The sequence below is a fragment of the Eptatretus burgeri genome, chromosome 3 (genome assembly GCF_056783735.1).
Source record: "Eptatretus burgeri isolate ZD-2024b chromosome 3, Ebu_testis_v1, whole genome shotgun sequence".
Taxonomy (NCBI): Eukaryota; Metazoa; Chordata; class Myxini; order Myxiniformes; family Myxinidae; genus Eptatretus; species Eptatretus burgeri.
This window is the reverse complement of record NC_140963.1, coordinates 12,604,590-12,627,089: the sequence shown is the minus strand read 5'-3', so window position 1 is coordinate 12,627,089 and position 22,500 is coordinate 12,604,590. Positions and strand designations below refer to the sequence as shown.

The window sequence follows — 22,500 nt, the reverse complement described above, 5'->3', positions numbered from 1 at the left end:
ACGCGACAATCACAATTTATCGAGGTGAGGCCAAAATATAACTATGTATTCACTGACAAGCCGCACGTTTGTGCTTCCTGAAAACGGTACGAGTACGTGCATGTTTAATAATCTTCCTGACGAATTTTTTTTTGGCGAATTTTGAATGAAAAATATTCGCCAAATTAAACTTTTATTAGAATGTGGCGTATGACAGAATATGCAGGCAGGGTCAATTTGGCGTATGACCCTGCCTGGCATGGCAGATTGAAGGAGGAAGTGTAATGGGTATTTATTACTGCTTGCTTTGCTAATTGAAGAGGTGTATGAAACTTGTGCTCTGGCGAAGAGCAAATCCTTCATTAATATTTATAGCAGCGTATATGATTTACAAAATTAAAATGCCCACATCGATCTCTCCACATTCCGAGTCGACCTTGAGTGCATTGGTCACGTAAGAGTTCCGCGGCTTCGCGTTCTCGGCCATCTGTCGGAGTGAGTTAGCAGAAGTGTGTCGATTCAGCACTCAAGTTTCGCCTCGGTGCCTCTGATGAAAACAGCTTGGCTCCTCAACTCTATCAGGAACCCTTATGATTTTCGATGCGTATTGAAACCGATAGGTGTGAGCTTGTACCTGCCCTTTGGAGTACCGTCATTTGAGCACATTGCTATTCCAGGTTCAGAATTGTCCGATAATCTTTGTTTGTTTTTCCTCCCATTTTTCACTGTAACATGTATTGCGTCATGTTTATGAACAGGAAAAAGTTCATGTTGAGGTGTGTTTTTGGTCTGGTTACCTTTGATTTCATCGAGGAGGATGGAGGCAGTCTTGACTTTTATCGGCAGCATCGATGTCACCCCGAGCTGCTGTGAAGGAATTTTAGAGTATCCTCTCCCCCAGCTCTCCCCACCATCCTATCACACTCAAAATGGATTGGCATCACATGGGAGAGGAAACCAGTTGGGACAGGTACATTTCTCCCTCACTGAAAGTCCTAAGTGAGCCAGGTAGGTTTTTATTGACTTCGACAATCAACGGTCACATGATGCTATTTCCGATGCGACGAGCTCATTTTCCAGGAGCTTTGAATTCAATCCGTTAATACTGCTGCCCTCAACCACATTTGAATCCATGACCTCTGGAATGCCAGTGTAAATCGTTGTTGAGGCCACACCGTCACATCCCAAAGGAAGTAGTAAAATCTTGTTCCTTGCTTGGAGTGTAAGCAGTTTATTCGATTAGATTAATTGATTTGTACGCAATACGAGCTATCCTCCAATCATAACCGATAAACTTTTTTTGCACTTCCTTTGAAGCCAACCTCAACAACGTAATACTTTTTATCATTCCATTGCTGCCATTTAGTATCTGCTTTCATTCAATCAGTCAGTGTCACATTATTAGCAATAAACATTCAACGGCGCGGTTGTTCGAGTTGTTTGCGTTTTATTTGCGTTGCTCTTGATCAAGCTTGATGTTGGTTCGAACTGTAATGGCAAACACGAATATACTTTGGATGAAACGGATGACAAGTATGGTCATAAAATTGGTTTCTGATGTAAAAACCTTCCATGCAACTAAATCATTGCTCCGCCTTTCCTGCTGATGCCTCTCTGAAGAACGTGGTTCTTTGGAAACGGGGTTCTGTGAGGCTCCGAGGTCTGCTCCTGAGAATGTCAAATAGTTTTTAAGTGAATTGTAGTCAGAGCCATGCTGTACTCCCTCATTTAGTGTGGCCTTCTTGCCTCGGGAGACCTTGGCACGTGGACATGCGCATGCTGAAAGAGAGCACCAGATGGACAGCGAACGGCCAGTGATGCAGAATCGAGTGCACCAGTTGTTTCAGCAGCAGCTGAAAATCGATGCAAAATAACTGTTCACGATGCAAATGCAGCACTTTCTTTTATCCTCGTCGCATGCAATTGTTTTCTTCAGTGCCATGGGAGCATTGTCAAGTGGCGGATTGAGTTGCATTTTCTCGACATATTTAATTTGGCCAGGATATCGTATTGCACGATTGAGCTCGGACCGCAGCCGGCGAGACCGTGTGCTGAGAAAGTGGAAGCTTTTGGAAGCCGTGTGCAGTCAGTCATGCTGATCAAAACAGCTGGCGTGTTTTCTGTTGACAGACTGTCGTGACTCCTTCTTCTCCTTCGTAACTCCCTCTCATTGGTGATAAGTTCTTGCAGCTTTTTGAGCAACGACGTGTGAGAGCATTGGCTGAGCCTACTGAAGGCATGGCCTCTTCCAAGTGGGTGTCGTCGGCATCTGGCAGCAGATAAAAGATGCTACTTGTCTGTTTGGCTGAGGCTGGTGAGACAGTACTGGTCTCAATATGTTGTCCCTCATAGGAGTGTAATTATGGTGCTCTGTTGTGCTTGGCCAAGATGAAAAATGTGTGCAAGGCCTGCCAGGTGAGGTATAGTTTTGTATCCACCTGTGACAATTAGTATCATCCCCTAAAAAATATTTTGGTGAAATATTCTTTTCTGGTACATGTGCCTACTCATGCATACACTGTTTTGCATACGATATCATTCGTAATTTTTTAGGAGAAAGAAATACCGCTGAAGTTAATATTTACGGTTTTTAGGCATTTTCTGGTTTCCTGTCTATTTACACAAGGAAATCCAGACACAGGAGGAAGTCACATGGCCCATAAAGCCCATGTTGTCTCTAACTTTCAGACAACTCGGTGACGAAACACTATTCGTGGTGTTGGCTTAGAACCCGAAGATCCAAAGCCAGCCGCCTTGAGTTCGAGCCCCAATTGGCTGCTGAATTAACACCAGGTGGGGTTGACTCAGCCTGTCATCTTTCTGAGGTCGACAAAATGAATACCAGTGTACTCTCAGAGGGGCACAGCATCAGCAGTAAAGCCACGCTTCCAGCCAAGCTGCCATAAGGGAACAGATTAGTGGACTCCCTATTTTTTTTTTTTTTTTTTGCTAACTACACAAATAAACAAAAAGAAAAACTAACGCCACATTACGACTTGATAAGATATTGTACACAGAGACAAAACAATCTGATATCTCCAAATTATCTCCATCATAATTAAATTGCTACTGAACATTCATTCAGATATCCCAATACCCAATTTAAAAATCCAACTTTAAACCCACCAACTGTCTCTGCTGCCACCATCTTTCCTGGAAGACTTCCGGTTTCGGACCTGAGCGCAATAAACGATGGCTTGCGCAGTGCCTCCTTCCAGTTTACCAAAGCTAAGTTTTCCAGACCAGGTACGTCTCTTGGTTATCAATTCGACCCTGTGTTGTGTTCGTTGTGTTTTAGTCCAATTTTTCGTGTTTATCCGTATTTATTGTTGTGTGTTGTCAAATTTATGTCCCTGTTACTGTGTCTGGCCTTCTCACCAAGGACTCCGCGAGTGGGCAGGTCAATTCTGTGTCTTCTGACGTCACGTGCCTTGTTCCACTTTCTTTATCCGAAGTGTTCTCCTTTCACACTCCTTCACCTTATCTTAGTTCAACCTCCTCGCTTCAAAAAGAAAAACAAAAATTGTTTTTTTTTTTATTAATTTTTTTAATTTAGAAAAATATTTTCACTCCGAAAAAAAAACTTCTCCTTCTTCTCCTTCTCCTTCTCCTTCTCCTCCTTCTCCTCCTCCTCATTCTCCTCCTCCTCCTTCTCCTCCTTCTCCTTCTTTTCCTTGTTCTTCAAAAGGTTTCTTTCCAAAACCTGTCCAACTCGCAAACTCTCTATTCATCAACCGCCTCCCCCCTCCCACTCCCGTACCTGTGGTACTACATTCCTCTCTACCTTCAACAACCCCTCATTTCACCCTTCATGTGATGTCTGTTTTCACATATCTACATTCGGGATCATGAGAAGTCCAGTTTGCAGAGGTTGCCCGCACATGACCGGTAATTCCCCTTCACGTCAGTACCCTCCTCCTCGTCATCTCCTGCATGCCCAACTTCTTCCAACCCAACTCCTTCTCTCTGTCCCCCTTTTTCAGCATCACTCCATCTCATTTCCCTCCTTGCTGCTGCTTCCTCACCACACACACTCACACTTTCCCTATTATCCCCACCCCCTCCCAGCTTCCTCTCACACCACCTCCTCCAATGTTCTCAAATCCTGCCACCTCTCATCTTCCCACTCACCTCACTTCTTTTCATCTTCCTCCTCACCCACCCTATCCAATAATTTCCTCCTTGAATCCCATCCCAACATTGGATTTGCACTTTACATGAAGAAGTCCATTTCTCAATGTCCATGTACTGCTCCAAACCCCCAAGTAGTACCTTTGGCTGTGATTTCCCCTCCATTGCCTCCTCTTGTTTATCTGTGTTGTATCCTTCTCCAAATAGTGATGACTGCATTTACCCCCCTCTCTCTCTCTCTCAGCTAACATCGAGCTTCTCGACCAACATTTAAGCACCCTCCCAACTCTCTCTTCCTCGTATGTGGTGATTTAAATTGTCACCATGCAACTTGGCTGGGTGATGCTGCCCCTCTCATCAGCCACGGCACTGCAGCAACAGACTTCTGTGACTGCATGGGCCTGACTCATTCTATGACCTTTTTCTCGGATTTTAGCCAATGAAAAATCCTCATTTTTGGACTTGGTAATGACCAGCTTTCCTGCTAATGTGTCCTGTTCTTCCTCTGTTCCTTTTTTGTTGATCACGTGCTTGTGAGAGTCAACATCTCTCTGGCTATTTTCAAGGAGATTGAGAGGCTATTTTCACTTAAGCTGACTGTCAGGGACTGCAAGTTGCCATTTCACTTCAGGACTGGTCTCCTTTATCTGCTGCCCCTGAAATTAACTTGGCCTGAGAATTCTTCCTCATAAACCTGCTCACTCTTTAGCACAGATTCATCACATCTTGTCTTCAGTTATACCCTTCCTCCCACCCCAAGTACACTGAATCATGTGGTGATGCAGTTGTCATGTAAAAACTTGCCTTCCTTTCCTCTGGTGATCTCTCGGAGATGCTCTCTGTGTGTGCACATGCGTGGACACGGCCCAAAGGCATGCAGCTTGTCCCATCATTGGCTGCATGGCTTTGCTGGGGCCACGCCTTCAAACGGGCATCCCGGACACTTCCTGGGGCTTTGCCGCAGCACAATATACCACCGGGTGCGTGGTTCTCCACGAAGAGGCAAGCAGGCAAATTCTCCAAGCTGCGCCTGCAGTGCTCCTTACATGTTCGTTTTAATTTACCTCAAGTCCTCCACCTGGCCTCCCCTGTATACAGGAGGTTTGACACGTCACATCCTTCCCAAAACCACTCAATGATGGATGGTCACTTTCTCCTCGGTGCACATATTACATACAACTTATCCCTGACTTGTCCTGAGTAGGTGTGTAAATCTATCCCACTCTATCCATGGCCAATGCTATCTTAACCCTTTGTGCCTGCCTGACTTCTCATCTCACCCCCAGAGAAATTGAGTCCCTGACAAATTGGATGAATTTGGTATTGATGTAACATGGATGTGATGGACCTGCTCCTGTGTTGAAGTTTCTTTAATTTTAACAGCTGGATGATTATCTCATGATTTGGTGGCAAATCAAACAAAATACATGCCACTAGTGCAGAGACCCTGATGAAATGGTAATTGTTAAATAGCGAATGTCACTTGTTGATGCACACCAGGTTTTTCACGCTGACGTTACTGACCATGATGTTCTTCGTTCGGGTCGAAGTTTGGGTTTGCTCAAGTTGTGATGAGATCAATGTTGATGTGGACATGGCCGTCAGAAGATGGAATTGTTGATGTCTCAGTGGTGTGTAGATTTTGAAGCCGAGATTGTTTTAATAGTTGAGTTGACGTGATACAGGAGTGCTACTATGAGAATGTGTTTTGGCAAATGTGTGATATGGACTCGGGTTAATGAGTTTTGAATTGGGGACGACTTGACATGGTGGTGAACAGCTGTCTTGAAGACCTGGAGAGAGGAATGAGATTGAAGAGGATCTGTCAGTTGATTCCACAGGTGGGGAAAAAGAGGAACACATAAGTGGAGGTGAGCAGTGATCCTGGATTTCGGTAGTTTCATTAGAAGGGGGTTGGTGGTGGACCATGTGTGCCCTGCAGAAACCTGGGGGGATGGGGACAAAGCAGGGAAAGATCTTAGGGCGCAAGACCAGAAAGGAGGCAGTCGAAGACAGAGACCACTGACCTGTCTGTAATGGTGAAGTGATCGGCCCAAAGACTCAGCTTCAGCGCTGGAAATTCCAACGATCTTAAAGCCCATCATTTCCACAGTGTCGAGCTGAGCAAGATGTGAGGCAGGGGAGAACGGTACTCCCTCAAGCTGTGGATGAAAGCCTTGCAGGTGGATGGGAATTATTCAGGTGCACCAAGGAAGGACTTTAAACAATTGCAGATGCCCAATGGGCGGCTGGCTTTGGAGGCCAACTTTGAAATGTGGTTTGCTCAAGAAAGATCATGGCTAATAGTGAGACCCAGGAGTTTGAATGTGTCAACTTCCTTAAGAGAATTGTTAAGAAAGTATATAGAAGGGTTTACCAGATGGTCCTTTCAGAGAGAGATAGTGAGAGTGTGAGATTTGTCAGGATTTAAAGACATATTCAAAGTGTTTGAACAGTTTTTTTTTCCAAGTTCAGAAGAGAGGGTAGAGGCTGCGACCTTCTTGTCTGAAGAATGAGGGATGTCACGGCAGAGGGTGGTCATCAGCAAATAGATGAAGAGGATTTTTCAGATATTCAGAGATAATTTATGAAGAACAGGAACAGGAATAGGATTGGGCCCAGAACACTGCGTTGGGAGCACTCCAGCCATGCTAGGGAGAGGATATGAAAGGATTCCGTTGAGTGCCACTCATTGGCTACGAGAGTAGAGGGAATCGGTGAGCCAAGTGTGGAGTTGGCCTTGGATGCCATTGGCAGAGAGTTTGGAGAGTAAGGCAGGATGCCAGACTCCATCAAAAGCATGAGATGTGTCCAGAGAAACGGGCCTGATCTCGTGTCTGACATTGAGGTCCTCCATCTATGATTGGGTGAATAGGAGCAGCATGTCCAAGGTGGAATAACCTCATCTGAAACAAAATTGGTGATCTGAGATGAGGTTGTTGGAGAAAAGGAAGGATTTCATCTCAACTGTGATGATGGATTCCATGACCTTGCTGATTGGAAGTAAGCTGATAGGTCTACAGTTAAGGGGATGAGTTTTTCCACGTTTTATGCAATAGTGATGTTGGCAGATTTCCAAGCAGATGGAAGATGACCGAGCACAACCGATCAGGTGAAAAGTGTTTTCACAGAGCGAGTTTGTACAAGAACAGCAGAGCCGGTTTTTGGACACGTGAGCCGATGCCCATCCGGTCCAGCACCAGAGTCAGTCTCTTCTTCTTCTTCTTCTTCTTCTTCTTCTTCTTCTTCTTCTTTGGGCTGCTCCCGTTAGGGGTCGCCACAGCGGATCATCCGCATGATCCGCATAGTGATTTGGCACATGTTTTACGCCGGATGCCCTTCCTGACGCAACCCTGGTCGCCTATTACAACACAGGGATAAGGTACACCTATTTTAACCGGGGTATACACCAGGCCCAGTATACTGGTACCCATTTCGCCGACCTCGGAAGGATGACAGGCTGAGTCAACCCCCTGGTGTATTAATTCAGTGGCCCAACGGGGCTTGAACTCAGGACCTTTTGGATCCCAAGCCGCTGCCCTAACCACTGCGCCAACACCAGGCTCAGCACCAGAGTCAGTCTCTGGTTGAAATAACCTTCTCCACCTTCTTCGGTCCAAAAGACAGATTCCAGGAGCAGTTGTGTCCAATAGGGAAGGATATTACCGAGTGAAGGGTTGGGGATGCACAATTTGGAAGTATACACAGGATTGAGGCACTCAGATTTCTCAGGAGCGGAGTCGGCTATGTTGGATGAGGAAAAGGATGGAAGGGGAGTATACACCAGAGACCGACTTCGAGGCATTACCAGATTTTAGAGGAGGGAGTCAAGTTTGAAAGTTCATTCTTGAGGTTGGATAGATGCTGTTTTCTGGCTCTCTTGAGAGTGGACATGCTTGTTGCAGATTTTTTTTTTTGAATGCACTGTGATTCCCTTTGGTCAGATTTGCTTTCCAGGAAGAAATGGCAAGTTGTTTAAGAGCAAGTACATCACCACAGGATTCAATTTACCATGGGTGGGAAGAAGGAAGAATTTACCATGGGTGGGAAGAATCTGTGCATGAAAGAGCAGGTTTCTACAGAATGACCTGGGAGAGGCATTAAGGAGTCAGGGATGTCCTGTGGGAGGAAGGATTCTGTTAAACAGATGTCTGCTGGTTTATAGGCAGCGGCCTCGATTGAGAGATCTTTCAGGTTAGAGCGGAGACTTCAGATATTTGAGGTCCATACTGTTAGTGATAGTGGGGAGGAGGCATTGGGATTGTGCAAGATGGGCACGGGAGGCTTTGCGGGGGCAAGGTGAGGCTTGGGGGGGGGAGGGGTGTCGAAGGAGAAGGTTTAAGTGTCGGGGTGCGGGGGTAGGTTTGATTGTGTGGGTGCAGGGTTTGAGCGTTTGTGGTGTGGGTGAGGGTTTGAGTGTGGGTTGTGGGGGAAAGTATGGTTGTGGGAGATACGGTGAGGTTTTACTGTGTAGGGTGCAGTGAGGGTTTGCTTGTGGAGGTGTGTTGAGGGTTTGAGTGTGTGTTGTGCAGGGGATACGGGAGAGGCTTTAAGCATTTGGAGTGTGGGGGAGGGTTTGAGTGTGTGGTGTGTGCGGGCTCGCCTGTGTTGGTGAAAGGTGTGTGAGATGTGGTGGAAGGTTTTCAAGGATGGGGTGAGGAGGGATGCAGAAAGGGTGAACATTAAGTTTTGAGGGGAGACGTGCAGGGTGGATGCTGGTGTGATGAGGGGGAAGCATTGTGCAGGTGGGGTGAAGGGAAAGCATTGAGAGGGTGGGGTGAGTGTAGATGCATCAAGGGACATGAAGCTTTAAGGGGGGTGAGTTGTGGTGCTTTGTCTGCTTCAAAATTCCCAACTTTGGCAGAGATAAAGACCATTGAATGGGTGATAAGATCGCTTGTTGAATGTACAAGAAGCACAGTGCTCTTTGAGCAGGTGGTGGAGGGAGGAGGGAGCGAGTAGGTGTGGGAAGTTGGTAAACGAGGTGCAGAACAGGCAAACATCTCTGAAAAATAATTATTTTGAAGAACAAGAATAGACATATCATGGCGGCGAAGGAGGACACGTGTGGCATTTATGAAGGAGATACAAGGATTTGAAATATACGCAATAAAGTCACAAACAGTTGTCCATGTGAAAACACCTGCCTGGTGTTGGCTTAATGGTGAGGGTGGTGGGCTTGGGATCCGAGGATCCTGATTTCAAATCCCACTCGGCTGAATTAAAACCAGGTGGGGTTAACTGTCGATCAACCTTCCGAAGTCAGCAAAATGAGTGCCAGCTTGCTGGTATCCTGTGTCGGAGTGGCGACCCGTCCAGTATTGAATAGCCAACGAGACAGCTTAAGCAGCACCAACGCTCTGCACAGAGTATGGTCCCAATGGATGGATGGATGGATGGATGTGAAAACACAGGTTTCTCGGTGAAGGCCAACTCTGCGTCATGCTTGTCATTGGGCCTTATTTATTTATTATGGCAAATGCTGATCGAGTGTGGAACTGGTGAAGAAAATGGTACAGTCATAATTGGAAACAGCATAGAGATGAAGTAACTCTGCAACAAATAACTCATCAAAAGAAACTCACCAAAAAGACACTTGCTCAATGAATGCACAATGAATGGTTGAAAATGATGAACTTTGTTGTTTTTTTTTTGTTTTGTTTTTTTAATCAAATATTTATCAAATGTCAACGTTCAGGCAGTTATAGGAAATAATTTGTTTGCGTGCGTAAAATAAATGCTGACTTAGCAAGATGGTGCGGTTCAGCATCACTTTTTTAAAGAATGAAGAACATCGAAAGTTGGTTGTCCGATCGTAAGCAAGCAAGTCACAAATACATGTATGAAACACAGTTATGCAGCGTTTACGTGAAGGATTTGTGCTGGTTATGGATTTCCGCCAGGACGTCTCTGTTCCACGCGACGTGTGCGCAATTTCTCGGTCCTCGCTCAGCTTGCCGAAAGTGGCCGAATTTAATCAATTTGATTCATAATTGCAAGTTTTTAACATGACATTGACCTTCTTTGGGTGAAAATAATTTTGCACAGCAAATTTGGGGCAAATGTGCATGCGCAGCCTACGCTCTGTGGCAAGAAGGCACGACACAGGAGCTGTCAATCATTTTAGTATTATAGATTATAATAATTCAAAGATGCAATTGATGGTTTAGGTGCAAGATAAATTAAATAAAAGTCGAAGATTATCGATTACTGAAAACCATAAATATGGTGTTTCTTTGTCATATTCTTGTAATTTGGTCCTTATTTGCTTGCTTCCTCCCCAGCCATGATGTGGAACTTGTACTTTGTCAAATTTTTCTTTGACACGACAAATAAGAAGGTGGTGCATGTATGTCGACCTTTTCACCGGACCTGGCACATGTGACTGCCTGGCCTTTCTGATTGTTAGATTTTGATGCACATCCAGGCCATACACAGGCAGCTGCTTTCCTTGGCGAGAACAGTTCAATAAGGGTTAGACTTAGTGAATCCACATGTAAGTTTGCTTGTGCACCCTCTTTTAAATATCATCATCTTGTGGCCTTTGTGATTACTGATCTTTTTATAGTTGGTCAATTTTTGTGCTTTATAAATGTGCTGCAGTCTACTTTATAAATATTTGATAATTTTTGGCTTTTACGTGTTGATGTCGAGCTTTTTTTTATTTGTAGATGTGTGTGATCAATTCTCAACACTGTACAGTACAGTGGCCTGCAAAAGTATTCACTCCCCTCGAAGGTTTTCACATTTTGATACCACCTGAGCTTATTTCATGATGCTTTCAAATCAAACTTAATGTATAGAGAGTCTTCACAAACTACTCCAAAGTAATGAAGCTAAAAAAAAAAAAAATGCAGATAAAATGTGAATAAGTTTGATTAACAGAGAAAAATCAGATGATTCTCAGTTACAGAAATATTCAAACCCTTTGCCAAATTAACCCTAAATCACTTAAGGAGAAAATTAATTGTTTGAAAGATTACAAAACGAGTGTAATAGGTTACACCCGTATGTAATCAGTGGTTTACCTTGAAAATTAAGCTCCCCCACTTATCTAAGGAGTTTTAAGGTGCAACTCACTTGGTCAACCAACAAGGGAAACATGAAGACCAAGGAGCTCTCCAATGAAGTCAGACATAAAGTGGTGGAGAAGCACTGTTCAGGAGAGGGTTATATTGAGATTTCAAAGTCACTCATTATACCTTTGAATACGGTAAAATCCATCATTAAGAAGTAGAAGATGTATCATAACACCCAAACTCTACACAGATCAGATCACCCATCCAAACTCAGCATCCGGGCAAGCAGGAAACTGGTTCAGGATGTCATTGTAAATCCAAAAAATGATTTTGAAAGATCTGCAAGGCTCTATGTCTGAAATGGGGGGTCAGTGTTCATCAATTAACGATATTCCATTCCACTAACAAAGCTGGCCTCTAGGAACAGGTCGTCATAACAAAGCGTTACTGAAAAAGACGTCTATAAAAGTTTGTTTGGAGTTTACACAAATAATCATCTTAATGATATTGTAGGCACGTGGAGAAAGGTTTTGTGATCAGACGGACAAATATTGAACTTTTTTGGTTCAAAGCATTACATCTGTCACAAGCCTAACACTGCACATCACCCAGTCAACACCATCCCTTCTGTCAAGCATGGTGGTGGCAGCATCATGTGATGGGCTGCTTTTCATCGGGAGGGGCCGGTAAGCTTGTCGGGATAGAAGGGACAATGGATTGTGCAAAGTAAGGAGAATCCTTGATGAAAACCTGCTCGAGTCTGAAAATCTGAAACTGGGTAGGAGATTCACATTTCAGCAGGACGATGATCTGAAACACAAAGCTAAAGCTACATTGGAGAGGCTGAATAAGAAGAAAATAAATGTTTTTGAGTAGCCCATTCAAAGTCCTGACTTTAACCCAATTGAACATTTAATGGGGAGTCTTGAAGTTTGCAGTCCATCGACGATCTCCATCAAACTTGATATAACTAGAGCAATTTTCACGTGAAGAATGAGCAAAGATTTCACCATCTCACTGTACAAAGCTGGTAGAGACCTACCCACAAAGACTCGTTGCAGTCATTGCTGTAAATGGTTCTTCCACCAAGTACTGACCTCAGGGGCTGAATACTATTACAACCAGTGAATTTTGATTTGCACTTGTGTTTACAGGTATTCCTGACATGTAACCTCCTTCAACTATAACATTGTTTAGTTTGATCTCTTCAGTTATGAATATAATAAGTTCCTTTGAAAAAATTGTTTCTACATAATTCCTAATTCATCTAAATGTAACATTATTAGTTGGGGGTGAATGCTTTGCAGGTCGCTGCATAACCATCAAAATATGAATTGCTCAAAAAAAAAATTTTTCATTCAAAATATTTTCCATGTGATAACGTCATATGGTCAAAAAAAAAAAAACCATTTAAAGATGTAAAAGACACAAATGATGGCATTGGTCTCTTTGAAGTAAGTTAGTTTGTGAGGCTCAATTAGAGCTGAAATGCTCCATTCGATTAATGTCATAACTAATATCAGCGACGACAATTAAATTTTCAGTGCATTTCATCGTGACGTACAGCTGTCCTTCGAAAGGCACAATGAACCGGCTGTCCCAACTGAAAGCATTTGTTTGTGGATGTTAAATATCCTGTGCTTCCTTTTCAAAGAACATGTTGTGATGTGCTATTCCTTGCCATATTCAAAATTCCTTCCCTTACTTGGCCCAGAGAGTAAATGAGCACCACCCCCTTTATTTCCCCATTGAAATGAATGCCAACACGGCAGACCAACGTTATTTCAGTTCAAGTGTTATCATTACATGAGATCAGTTAAAACAAGTCTTATCACATTATTTTCTGAAAATACAGCTCCTTCTGCTTGAATTCCACATTCACATCCTGTTTGTGCTTTGAATTTATCATTTTATCCAAATATATATTGTATCATAACATCACTGCCATGACGCATAAACTGTACGCGGCTCCCGGAAGAGCTATTTCCCAGCGCTATTTTTGAAGATGGAGTTTCAGATGCTGTCACAAGTGCATGGAACCATGCAGTCCTGGCATGTAACACGCATTACAAAACAAGTGTTTCACCTGTATGTAAACAGTGGTTTACCTTGAAAACTAAGCTCCTCCACTTATCCTTGGTCTTCCTTGGTCTTCATGTTTCCTCCTTGGTCTTGGTCTTCATGTTTCTTCATGTTTGGTCTTCATGTTTCCCTTTCACCCTCATTCGGGTATCATCAAGGTAACACAGCAAGGCTCCAAACACTTGTGACTGAAAACCTTTCGGTTATAAAGCAGATACGATGTGACTCCAAACCTTGAGTGGTGAAAGCACCAGCACCATGTCCCATTCAGCCCTTGCTGCATGATGCCGGGAGCGATAAGTGCCGTCTGCCACATACACGGGCAAAATTCACAGAATCGGTGGACAACATCCACAAATGAAAATGTAAGTAAATGAAAAAAAAAAATTTTTAAGTGAATAAAAAAATGAAGGGGTGAACCCAGATAATGGGGAAACATGGTAATTTTGCATGCCAATGGGCATTGAAGCCGACACACCCAGGGAAAAAAAATCACAGAACCATCCGAAAGCATCCGTAAATGAAAATATCCATAAATGAATAAAAATATGTGAAAACAAATAAATGAAAAATCAAATGCAGGTGAGCGGCCCGAGACAATGGGGAAGCACGGTTCGTATGCTTACACAATGTGTAAGCACACCCTGCCAGTGTATGTATGTATGTATGTATATATTTTATTATTGTTATTATTTTACAACCATTCTACTTGTCTGAAAGAATATGGCTCCAAGCTAATGGTCTGTGATTTGTCCTGTCTGGTGCAGATGCAAGACAAAGTTGTACCCAGATAATCTGCCCAAGACGAGTGTCGTGATTGTTTTCCACAATGAGGCATGGAGCACTCTCCTCCGCACAGTGCACAGCATCATCAGCCGCTCTCCTCGCCACCTTCTTGAGGAGATTCTGCTCGTCGATGATGCCAGTGAGCGAGGTAGGAACGTATTCTGCGGCTGTTTGCCGAGGTAAATGTCATTTACTTTGTAAGCCAGGAGTAGTTTTGCTCGAATTGAAACATCATGTGTGCATTTTCCGTTCCTCTCTGACTAGATGACGCATTGTTCGCCTCATTTATATACAAGTGGCCAATGGCATCATGAAGAATGCCTGTAAAGTTTCATTTACATCCATTTTAAGTCGGAAAGTTGTAAGCAGCTAGATTTACCGACTGAGAGAGCTTTACTGACCTGTAAGCTGTGCTTTCGAAGCCACCTCATCAACACCAGATGTTACCTTCTTTGTTTTTACTTCTTTTTTTCAGACTTTTTATTTATTTATTTTTAAGATACATTTGTAATGTTTCAATTCAAGTCTGACTCTAACGAATACTCCACCTCGGCTTTGTCTCCTGGTGTGTAAACCTTAGAACCTTTGAGGTTAGACAGTGCTTCCTCTGCGCTATGGGGCACGTAAGGCCACCCTCCACAAAGTGTGTCCAACATTCCCTGTCTGAGCCACCAACAGGGTGTACGCTGAAACTTAGATGTGCCGTTGATGTTTGGCCTCTACTCATCTTCTCCAAGCTGTTTTGCACCTTTTAGTGCTTTTCTATTTTATCAATTAAATCGACAATTCTTTCCGTTCTACTTTCCATGAAGGAATTGATCACAACATTCTACTGTTGATCAATTGCGATACTTTGGAATAAGAGTGCAAGTCCATTTGAATACATTGTTCTCGTAACTTTTAAAATTACCTTCTGCTTATTTATTGCCTTTTCGGATTCTTATTCCACTATCTGCAACTGGGTTTGTGTGGTTTTCAGATATATCATTGCTTGGGTCACTTCACATAATAATTGGTGAAAATGCAAAATTGAAATGATTGATCATCAGTTGTTTTTACAAGTTAATCATTGATCATCGATCATGAAGTCATGAAAAATAAATTTTAAAAGAATGCTACGAAGGGCTATATCCCTTGTTATGTTCATTTTATACTTTCTTAAAATATAATAGGAGCTCCCTTCGAAGGGACTTGGCAGAGGAGGTAATTGGGCCCATAAAATCTGCACAATGGTTGCCAACCTATGGTTATTTGTCTGTGCTTTATCCTTTACAAACACTGTTTTAAGCAATGAAGCAGCACGTAACCTTTTTAAAGTCTTTGGTGTCACTCACCTGGGGTTTGAACCGCCACCCTCCCAGAATCGGAGGAGACGCTCTCACTGTTACGCCACCAAATGTTGGCACTCCGTCTTAATTTGGGTCTGATTATTTCAATCACAGTACATTTTTCCAAATCCCTTGTTAAATACCTTAGTGGGACACTTAATCCATTGTACGACCCCGAGACACATGACGATGGATGAAAATGCGGAGCTTTATGATAATCTCATTGGTAGTTTCCTCGCAGCTTGAATCGTGCAGTAAAACTGTTTTTGACATTCGAGTGACACAGCCTTGGCTTATTTTTACTGGAATGAGGCATTTTCGTGGGAAAATCACCATTAAGACGATTCATTGTGCAGCTTGGTCTGACGTCATAGCAGTTTCTGCGTTGCCAAAGTTTATGACTCCTCTTTTGCATTGATTGATGTGCAGCTGGTCCACCACAGGTACAGTGGCATTGCCAAAACCAAAAGTGATTATTTGGCTTGGAGTCTTGAGTTGCAACTGTGTTCCAAAGTCGTTTGCACTTTTAAAACATTTTTATCTTTAAGTTTATTTTTCACTTTGTAGCTTCTATGTTTACAACGGTAGCTGTGAGTGCAGCATGTTTTATGATCATGCTGCACTCAGGAAGCTGTCATGGAAGCTGAAAATTGACAAATGTCCAACATTTCAATGAATCAAAATATTCTGCCAGCACCTTTTTGGGGTTCTGGCCCTCATCTTGCAATATCCACCCAACCGCATGGAATACATATATGTTGTTCACAAAAAATAAAAGAGAGCGGAAAAGAGAAATCGTTCAACCAAAACATGTTTTTAATCATTTTGAAAAAGGATGTTTTTTTCAGTGTCGCACATTCTTCCAGAAACCCCCTCCTGAAAAGGATATCCCACCATAATATTTCTGCCAACAGCATTGCACAAGGCTCTTTTTGAGACCAACTTGTCTTGTTCAGTAAGGATCCGAGTCCGATATGTTGAGGACTTGACTTTTCACCAGGCAGCCGGCACTCGCTTCACGATATTCACAGTTACAGTGCCTTCAGGAACTATTCACACCCCTCGACTTCTGTCACATGTTGTTGTGTTACAGCCTGATTTGAAAATTGATTAAATAAAAAAAATTGTCACCGATCGACACAATATACCACATAATGTCAGTGGAGTGTTTTTTATTTTATTTAAATAAATTAATTAAAAAATTAAAACCTGAAATGTTTTGCATCAATAAGTATTCAACCCCTTTGCTATGACACCCCAAATTGAGTTCAGGTGTATCCAATTTCCTTTGATCATCCTTGACATGTCTCAGAAACTTGATTGGAGTCCACCTGTGGCCAATTCAATTGATTTGACATGATTTAGAAAGAAAAACACCTTTCTCCAGAAGGTCCCACAGTTGACTATGCATGTCAGAGCAGAAACTCTTCCATGAAGTCCAAAGAACTGTCCGTAGAACTCCGAGATAGAATTGTGAGGAGGCCTAGATCTGGGGAAGGGGATAAAACTATTTCTGGAGTGTTGAAAGTTCCTAAGAGCACAGTGAGCTCCATCATGAGGAAATGGAAAGAATATGGAACGACCCAGACTCTTCCGAGAGGTGGTTGTCTGACCAAACTGAGCAACCGGGCAAGAAGAACCTTGGTCAGGGACGTGACCAAGAACCCAATGACCACTCTGACAGAACTACAGAGTTCCTTGGCTGAGGTGGCGAACCTGCCGGAAGGACAACAATCTTTGCAGCACTTCACAAACCTCGGCTTTATGGGAGCAGGTGCAGATCCAGGTGGGGGCGCACCCGGCGCTCGACCTCCCGAAACCCTTCCCGTCAAAAGAGATCGTTTTTTTTTCACATGTAATGAGGTGTATATAACCAAAGATGTGGTCTCAGAATGTGGGAAAGGAAACTCTCGTACAGTGAACTTTTCGAACAATTTCCACCGTAAAGACTAAATATATAATAAGGGATGTACAGTAAGCTTACCTCGTATTGCAGAGCGTTTCAAAGATAATTAAATGTAAAATCTGCAACGATTACTTACATTGAAGAAAATGCTTAAAGTGTTTAATTATGTTTATGTTTTTGAAGTGTACCAGTACATTGTGCCAAAAATCAGGATCTGTTAGTTACGAAACATTGTTGAAAAAGATGGATATCAATTCGGTATTTTCGGTATCGTTTCTGGTATTGTCATCTTAATTCCCGATGAACAACAACAACAACAACAACAACAACCACCACCACTGAAGTGGAACGATGTTCTTCAAAAAGGGCAAAAATTCTCAGGAGTATTCAGTTTCTTTCTAAAGAAGATGAAATTAAAGGAACATGATGTGGATACAGAAAAATGTAACAGGCGATTAAACTGTTACCATTTGATTTTGTAACTCCACTAACCAGGAGAGCCTTCTCAGTGTGTTGTAATTTAGTCATGATGATTATGAGTGATGTCATGTTGTTGGTAATATCTCTTGTTGGTTTGGTCCTTTGAAACATTGTCATTGTGAACTATATGCCTGGTGTTGGCTTAATGGTTAAGGTGGTGGGCTTGGGATCCTATGATCCTGAGTTCAAATCCCACTCGGCTGTTGAATTAATACCAGGTGGGGTTGACTCTGCCTGTCATCCTTCCGAGGTCGGCAAAACGAGTGCCAGCTTGCTGGGATCCTGTGTCGGAGTGGCAACCTGTCCAGGATTGCGTCCAATAGCCAAGGAGACTGCTGAGGCAGCCACAATGCTCTGCACAGAGTATGGTCCCAATGGATGGATGGATGGATGGATTGTGAACTGTCCATCGAAGAAAGAGAGCAGACTGTGTGTTGTAATGTAATTTGAGCATTGCTTTGTAGACAAGAGATCCTGAGTTCTTATCCCATCTGACAAACGTTTCATTATTTATTTTTAATCAAAATCTGTGCAGGGATCATAAAGATTCTGAAATGATAAACAATTAAATAACTGATTCAAATCAACTCATGTTGTCCACCGAGTCCATTATAAGAAAACATCATTATTTGACTTTACTTCTCTTGCACACAAGTCTGACAACAAAAATAAACACCTAAGCAAGAAGAAACGCCGACAATAAAATGTTCTCCTCGTTCTGTTCAGCAAAGTTATATTTTACAATGCAATGTATATTTTTGCACCCCCCCCACCCCTCCCCCAACCTAAAATCTGGATCCACCCCTGGGGAAAGTGGTCAGACATAAGCCACTCCTCTGAAAAAGGCACATGAACGCACGCTTGGAGTTTGGCAAAAAGACACGTGAAAGATTCTGAGAGCAAGAGGCAAAATATTCTGCTGTCTGATGAGATGAAAATTGCACTCATTGGCCTGAATGCATAGCGCTGTGTCTGGCAGAAACTGAGCACAGCTCATCACCCATCTAACAACATCCCGACTGTGAAGTATGGTGGTGGCATCATAATATTATGGGGATGCTTTTCAGTGGCAGGAACTGAGAGACTTGCAAGGATTGAGAGAACAATGAATGGAGCCAAACACAGGCAAATCCTAAAGGAGAACCTGTTTCAGAGTGCAAAAGACCTTCGACTGCGGTGAATATTTACCTTCCAACAGGACAATGATCCCCAACATACAGCCAAAGCAACACTGGAACGTCTTCAGAACAAGAATGTGAAAGTCTTTGAGTGGACCAGCAAAAGCCCAGACTTGAATTCCATTGAGAATCTGTGGAAAGAATTGCTGTTCGCTGACGTTCCCCATCCAACTTGATAGAGCGTGAGCAAATCTAAAAGGAAGAATGGGGGAAAATCCCCAAATCCAGATGTGCAAAGCTGATAGACATACCGAAGAAGACTCGAAACTGATACAGACATACCCAAGAAGACTCAAAGCTGATACAGACATACCCAAGAAGACTCGAAGCTGATACAGACATATCCAAGAAGACTCAAAGCTGATACAGACATACCCAAGAAGACTCGAAACTGATACAGACATACCCAAGAAGACTCAAAGCTGATACAGACATACCCAAGAAGACTCGAAGCTGATACAGACATACCCAAGAAGACTCAAAGCTGATACAGACATACCCAAGAAGACTCGAAGCTGATACAGACATACCCAAGAAGACTCGAAGCTGATACAGACATACCCAAGAAGACTCGAAGCTGATACAGACATACCCAAGAAGACTCGAAGCTGTATTCACTGCCAAAGGAGGGGGAAAGGAGATTGGGACCATACTCTGTGCAGAGCGTTGGTGCTGACTCATCAGTCTCCTTGGCTATTGGGCACAATTCTGGACGGGTCACCACTCCGACACAGTATACCAGCAAGCTGGCACTCATTTTGCCGACCTCGGAAGGATGACAGGTCGAGTTAACCCCAGCTGGTATTAATTCAACAGCTGAGCGGGACTTGAACTCAGGACCCTAGGATCCAAAACACGCCATCTTAACCATTAAGCCAACACCAAGCATATCCATGTTGATGACTTCCATGATCCAATTTCACAAAGACTCCTCCAATGAGTGTGTATTAAATCTGTGACATCACGTTCCACGTCTCAACAATCTTAATGGACATACTTTGGATCTTTTTTATTTTCCTCCTCACAATTTTGATCCTGTCGCTGTTATTTATTTTCCAGAACAATACTGCCTATACTTCCTTTTTGCGACTGCTCATTTAACACTTTTTTATTTCCTTTCCTGAAACTTTCATAGCTGTTGAAGCATATGACATACTATCACATGACCTCCATTAATACTCAATGCTTTGGGAAGAAATTGTTTAATTATCTCTTACAAAGGTGGCAGAGGTTATGTATTCACCCCTGTCTGTCTGTTTGTTTGTCTGTGAGCAAGATATCTCAAAAAGTCATGGATGGATTTGGACGAAACTTGGTGGACAGGTTTGGTGTTATGACAATGACAAATTGATTCAATTTCGTTGAAGATTCAGATCCAGATATTAGAACTTTTTTTAAAGTGATTCTTCACCATTGAGAAATAATGCCAAAAACGATATATAGCACCATATCTCAAAAGGTTGTGGACGGATTCGGACGAATCTTGGTGCATGAGTGGGAAAATGACAAGAACAAGCTGATTAAACTTTGGGAAAGGATCTAGATGCAGATCTGGCCTGTCAGTGGGATACAAAATGTAAATTGTTCACCCGAGTGGAGGTATACGCTCTAACGGGTGCCATTCCAGTTTTATTTTTCATTTTTTTTTTACAATTTCCTGATCATCCTGAACAATTGGTCCTGATTTACAAGCAGACATTTTCATATGCCCTCAATCAATTTGCCCCACTTTTCACTGGATTCCCAAAAATTGGCATGCAATCTTCCCGTTTCACTGCTGATTTGCAATCTCGAAAAACACCATGTTGCAAAATGGAAAGTAAATGCAACAAATCTCTTGCACGCAAAACAGCCGTGGGCCATTGCACAAGATTACTTGTTAAAGCAAAATCCAGATATTTATACACCCTGATTGAAATCAAACTCTAACACAAACACTTTAATCTCCGTAATGGACAGACTTAAAATAGGGTTTAAACTTCTAGTTATGGCTCCGCAGCCGAAAGCACCAGAGGCATTGTGTTTTTGGGTTGCCCGTCAGACGAGGTGTGAGTGCATGCAGCGTCGCAGATCTTTTACCAAAATAACTTGTGAATCACTGAAAGGATTCCAACCAAACTTGGCAAAAGTATGAACTGATTACATCTTGGGTTGAAAACGTTGATCGTCAGGTTACCTTTCATTGAAAAATCTTTGTTCGCACAACAATGTGTGCGCACCTGTGTCCAATTTCTAGGATTAAGAGTGGAGGAATGGTGGAGGATAGACGCATTACAGAAGGGAGGGGCCACATTTTATATGTTTTATCTTCTTCAATGCAGCAAGAGACGTCATTGAAAGCCGATTTATATTTATTTTAAATGTTGATTGCAATTGTGATACGTATGGTTATCTTTATGGAGTTTGTCTTGAAACAACTGGAACACAAAGTAGACACAAAATTGGACTTTTTTTTTGTCTGTTTTGTTAAGAATGCTGGAAAAGAACCCATCCTTATGGACTGGTTAATTGTTGCAGTTTTAATGAGTGCGGTAATGAAACCATCCGCAAGGAGGTGGTTCCACTGTTTCTGCATTGGAAACATCTGCTCCCTCAAGGACCCGCCTGGAAAAGAGGGATGTGAGGGTATCCTGCCAGCCCCATGCATAGACCGACATCCAGATTCTGATTCTAATATAAGGTCCTTCATATATGTATGTACGTATATATATATATATATATATATATATATATATATATATATATACACTACCGGTCAAAAGTTTTAGAACACCCCCATTTTTCCAGTTTTTACTGAAATTTAAGCAGTTTAATGTTTCAATGTACTCTGAAATTAAAGCAGAGAACAAATAAACAATTTCAGATAAAAAATGAAATCATGGAATCATTTTGTTAAACAAATTTAATCCAAAGTTTTTGATTCATCAAAGTCACAACCTTTTGCAGATATAACAGCCGAACATACTCGTGGCATTCTTTAAAATAAAAAAAATTCCCGTTTTTACAGCCATTTTTCCCTGCTGTGCAGGGGTTGGCTTTTTTTTTGAGGCAATGTTTTTTTATAGCTGGATGCCCTTCCTGACGCCAACCCTGGTCGCCTCTTACGACACACAGGGATATGGTGCACCTATTCTAACCGGGGCATACACCGGGACTGGTACTCATTTCGCCGACCTCGGAAGGATGACAGGCTGAGTCAACCCCCTGGTGTTAATTAAGCAGCCAACGGGGCTTGAACTCAGGACCCTGGGATCCCAAGCTGCCACCCAAACCACTAAGCCAACACCAGGCTATCACTCGTGGCATTCTTTCCACAATGGAAATCAAATATTGTTCGGAAAGTTCTTCCCAACACTGTTGCAGAAGTTCCCACAAATGTGTTGCACTTGTCGGTTGCTTTGCTTTCACCCTTCTGTCCAGTTCATTCCGAACCAGCTCGATGGGGTTTAAGTCTGGAGACTGTGCTGGCCATTCCATGATTTGAAGCCAACCGCCTTGTTCTTTTCTTCTCAGGTAGTTTTGACATAGCCTGGAGGTATGTTTTGGGTTGTTATCTTGCTGTAGGATGAACCCCTGACCAACTAGGCGTAGACCAGAGGGTATTGCATGGT

General features: G+C 42.7%; 1 protein-coding gene across 3 annotated transcripts in view; it reads left to right on the top strand.

The window, feature by feature from the left end:
• LOC147029406 (polypeptide N-acetylgalactosaminyltransferase 1) overlaps window positions 1–22,500 on the top strand; it is a 472,683-nt gene that overhangs the window by 210,439 nt on the left and 239,744 nt on the right. For all 3 annotated transcript variants that reach the window (XM_085872448.1, XM_085872449.1, XM_085872450.1), the window contains one exon: window positions 13,979–14,145. In XM_085872448.1, the coding sequence (XP_085728574.1) occupies window positions 13,979–14,145 (167 nt within the window). The remainder of the gene's footprint in view (window positions 1–13,978; window positions 14,146–22,500) is intronic.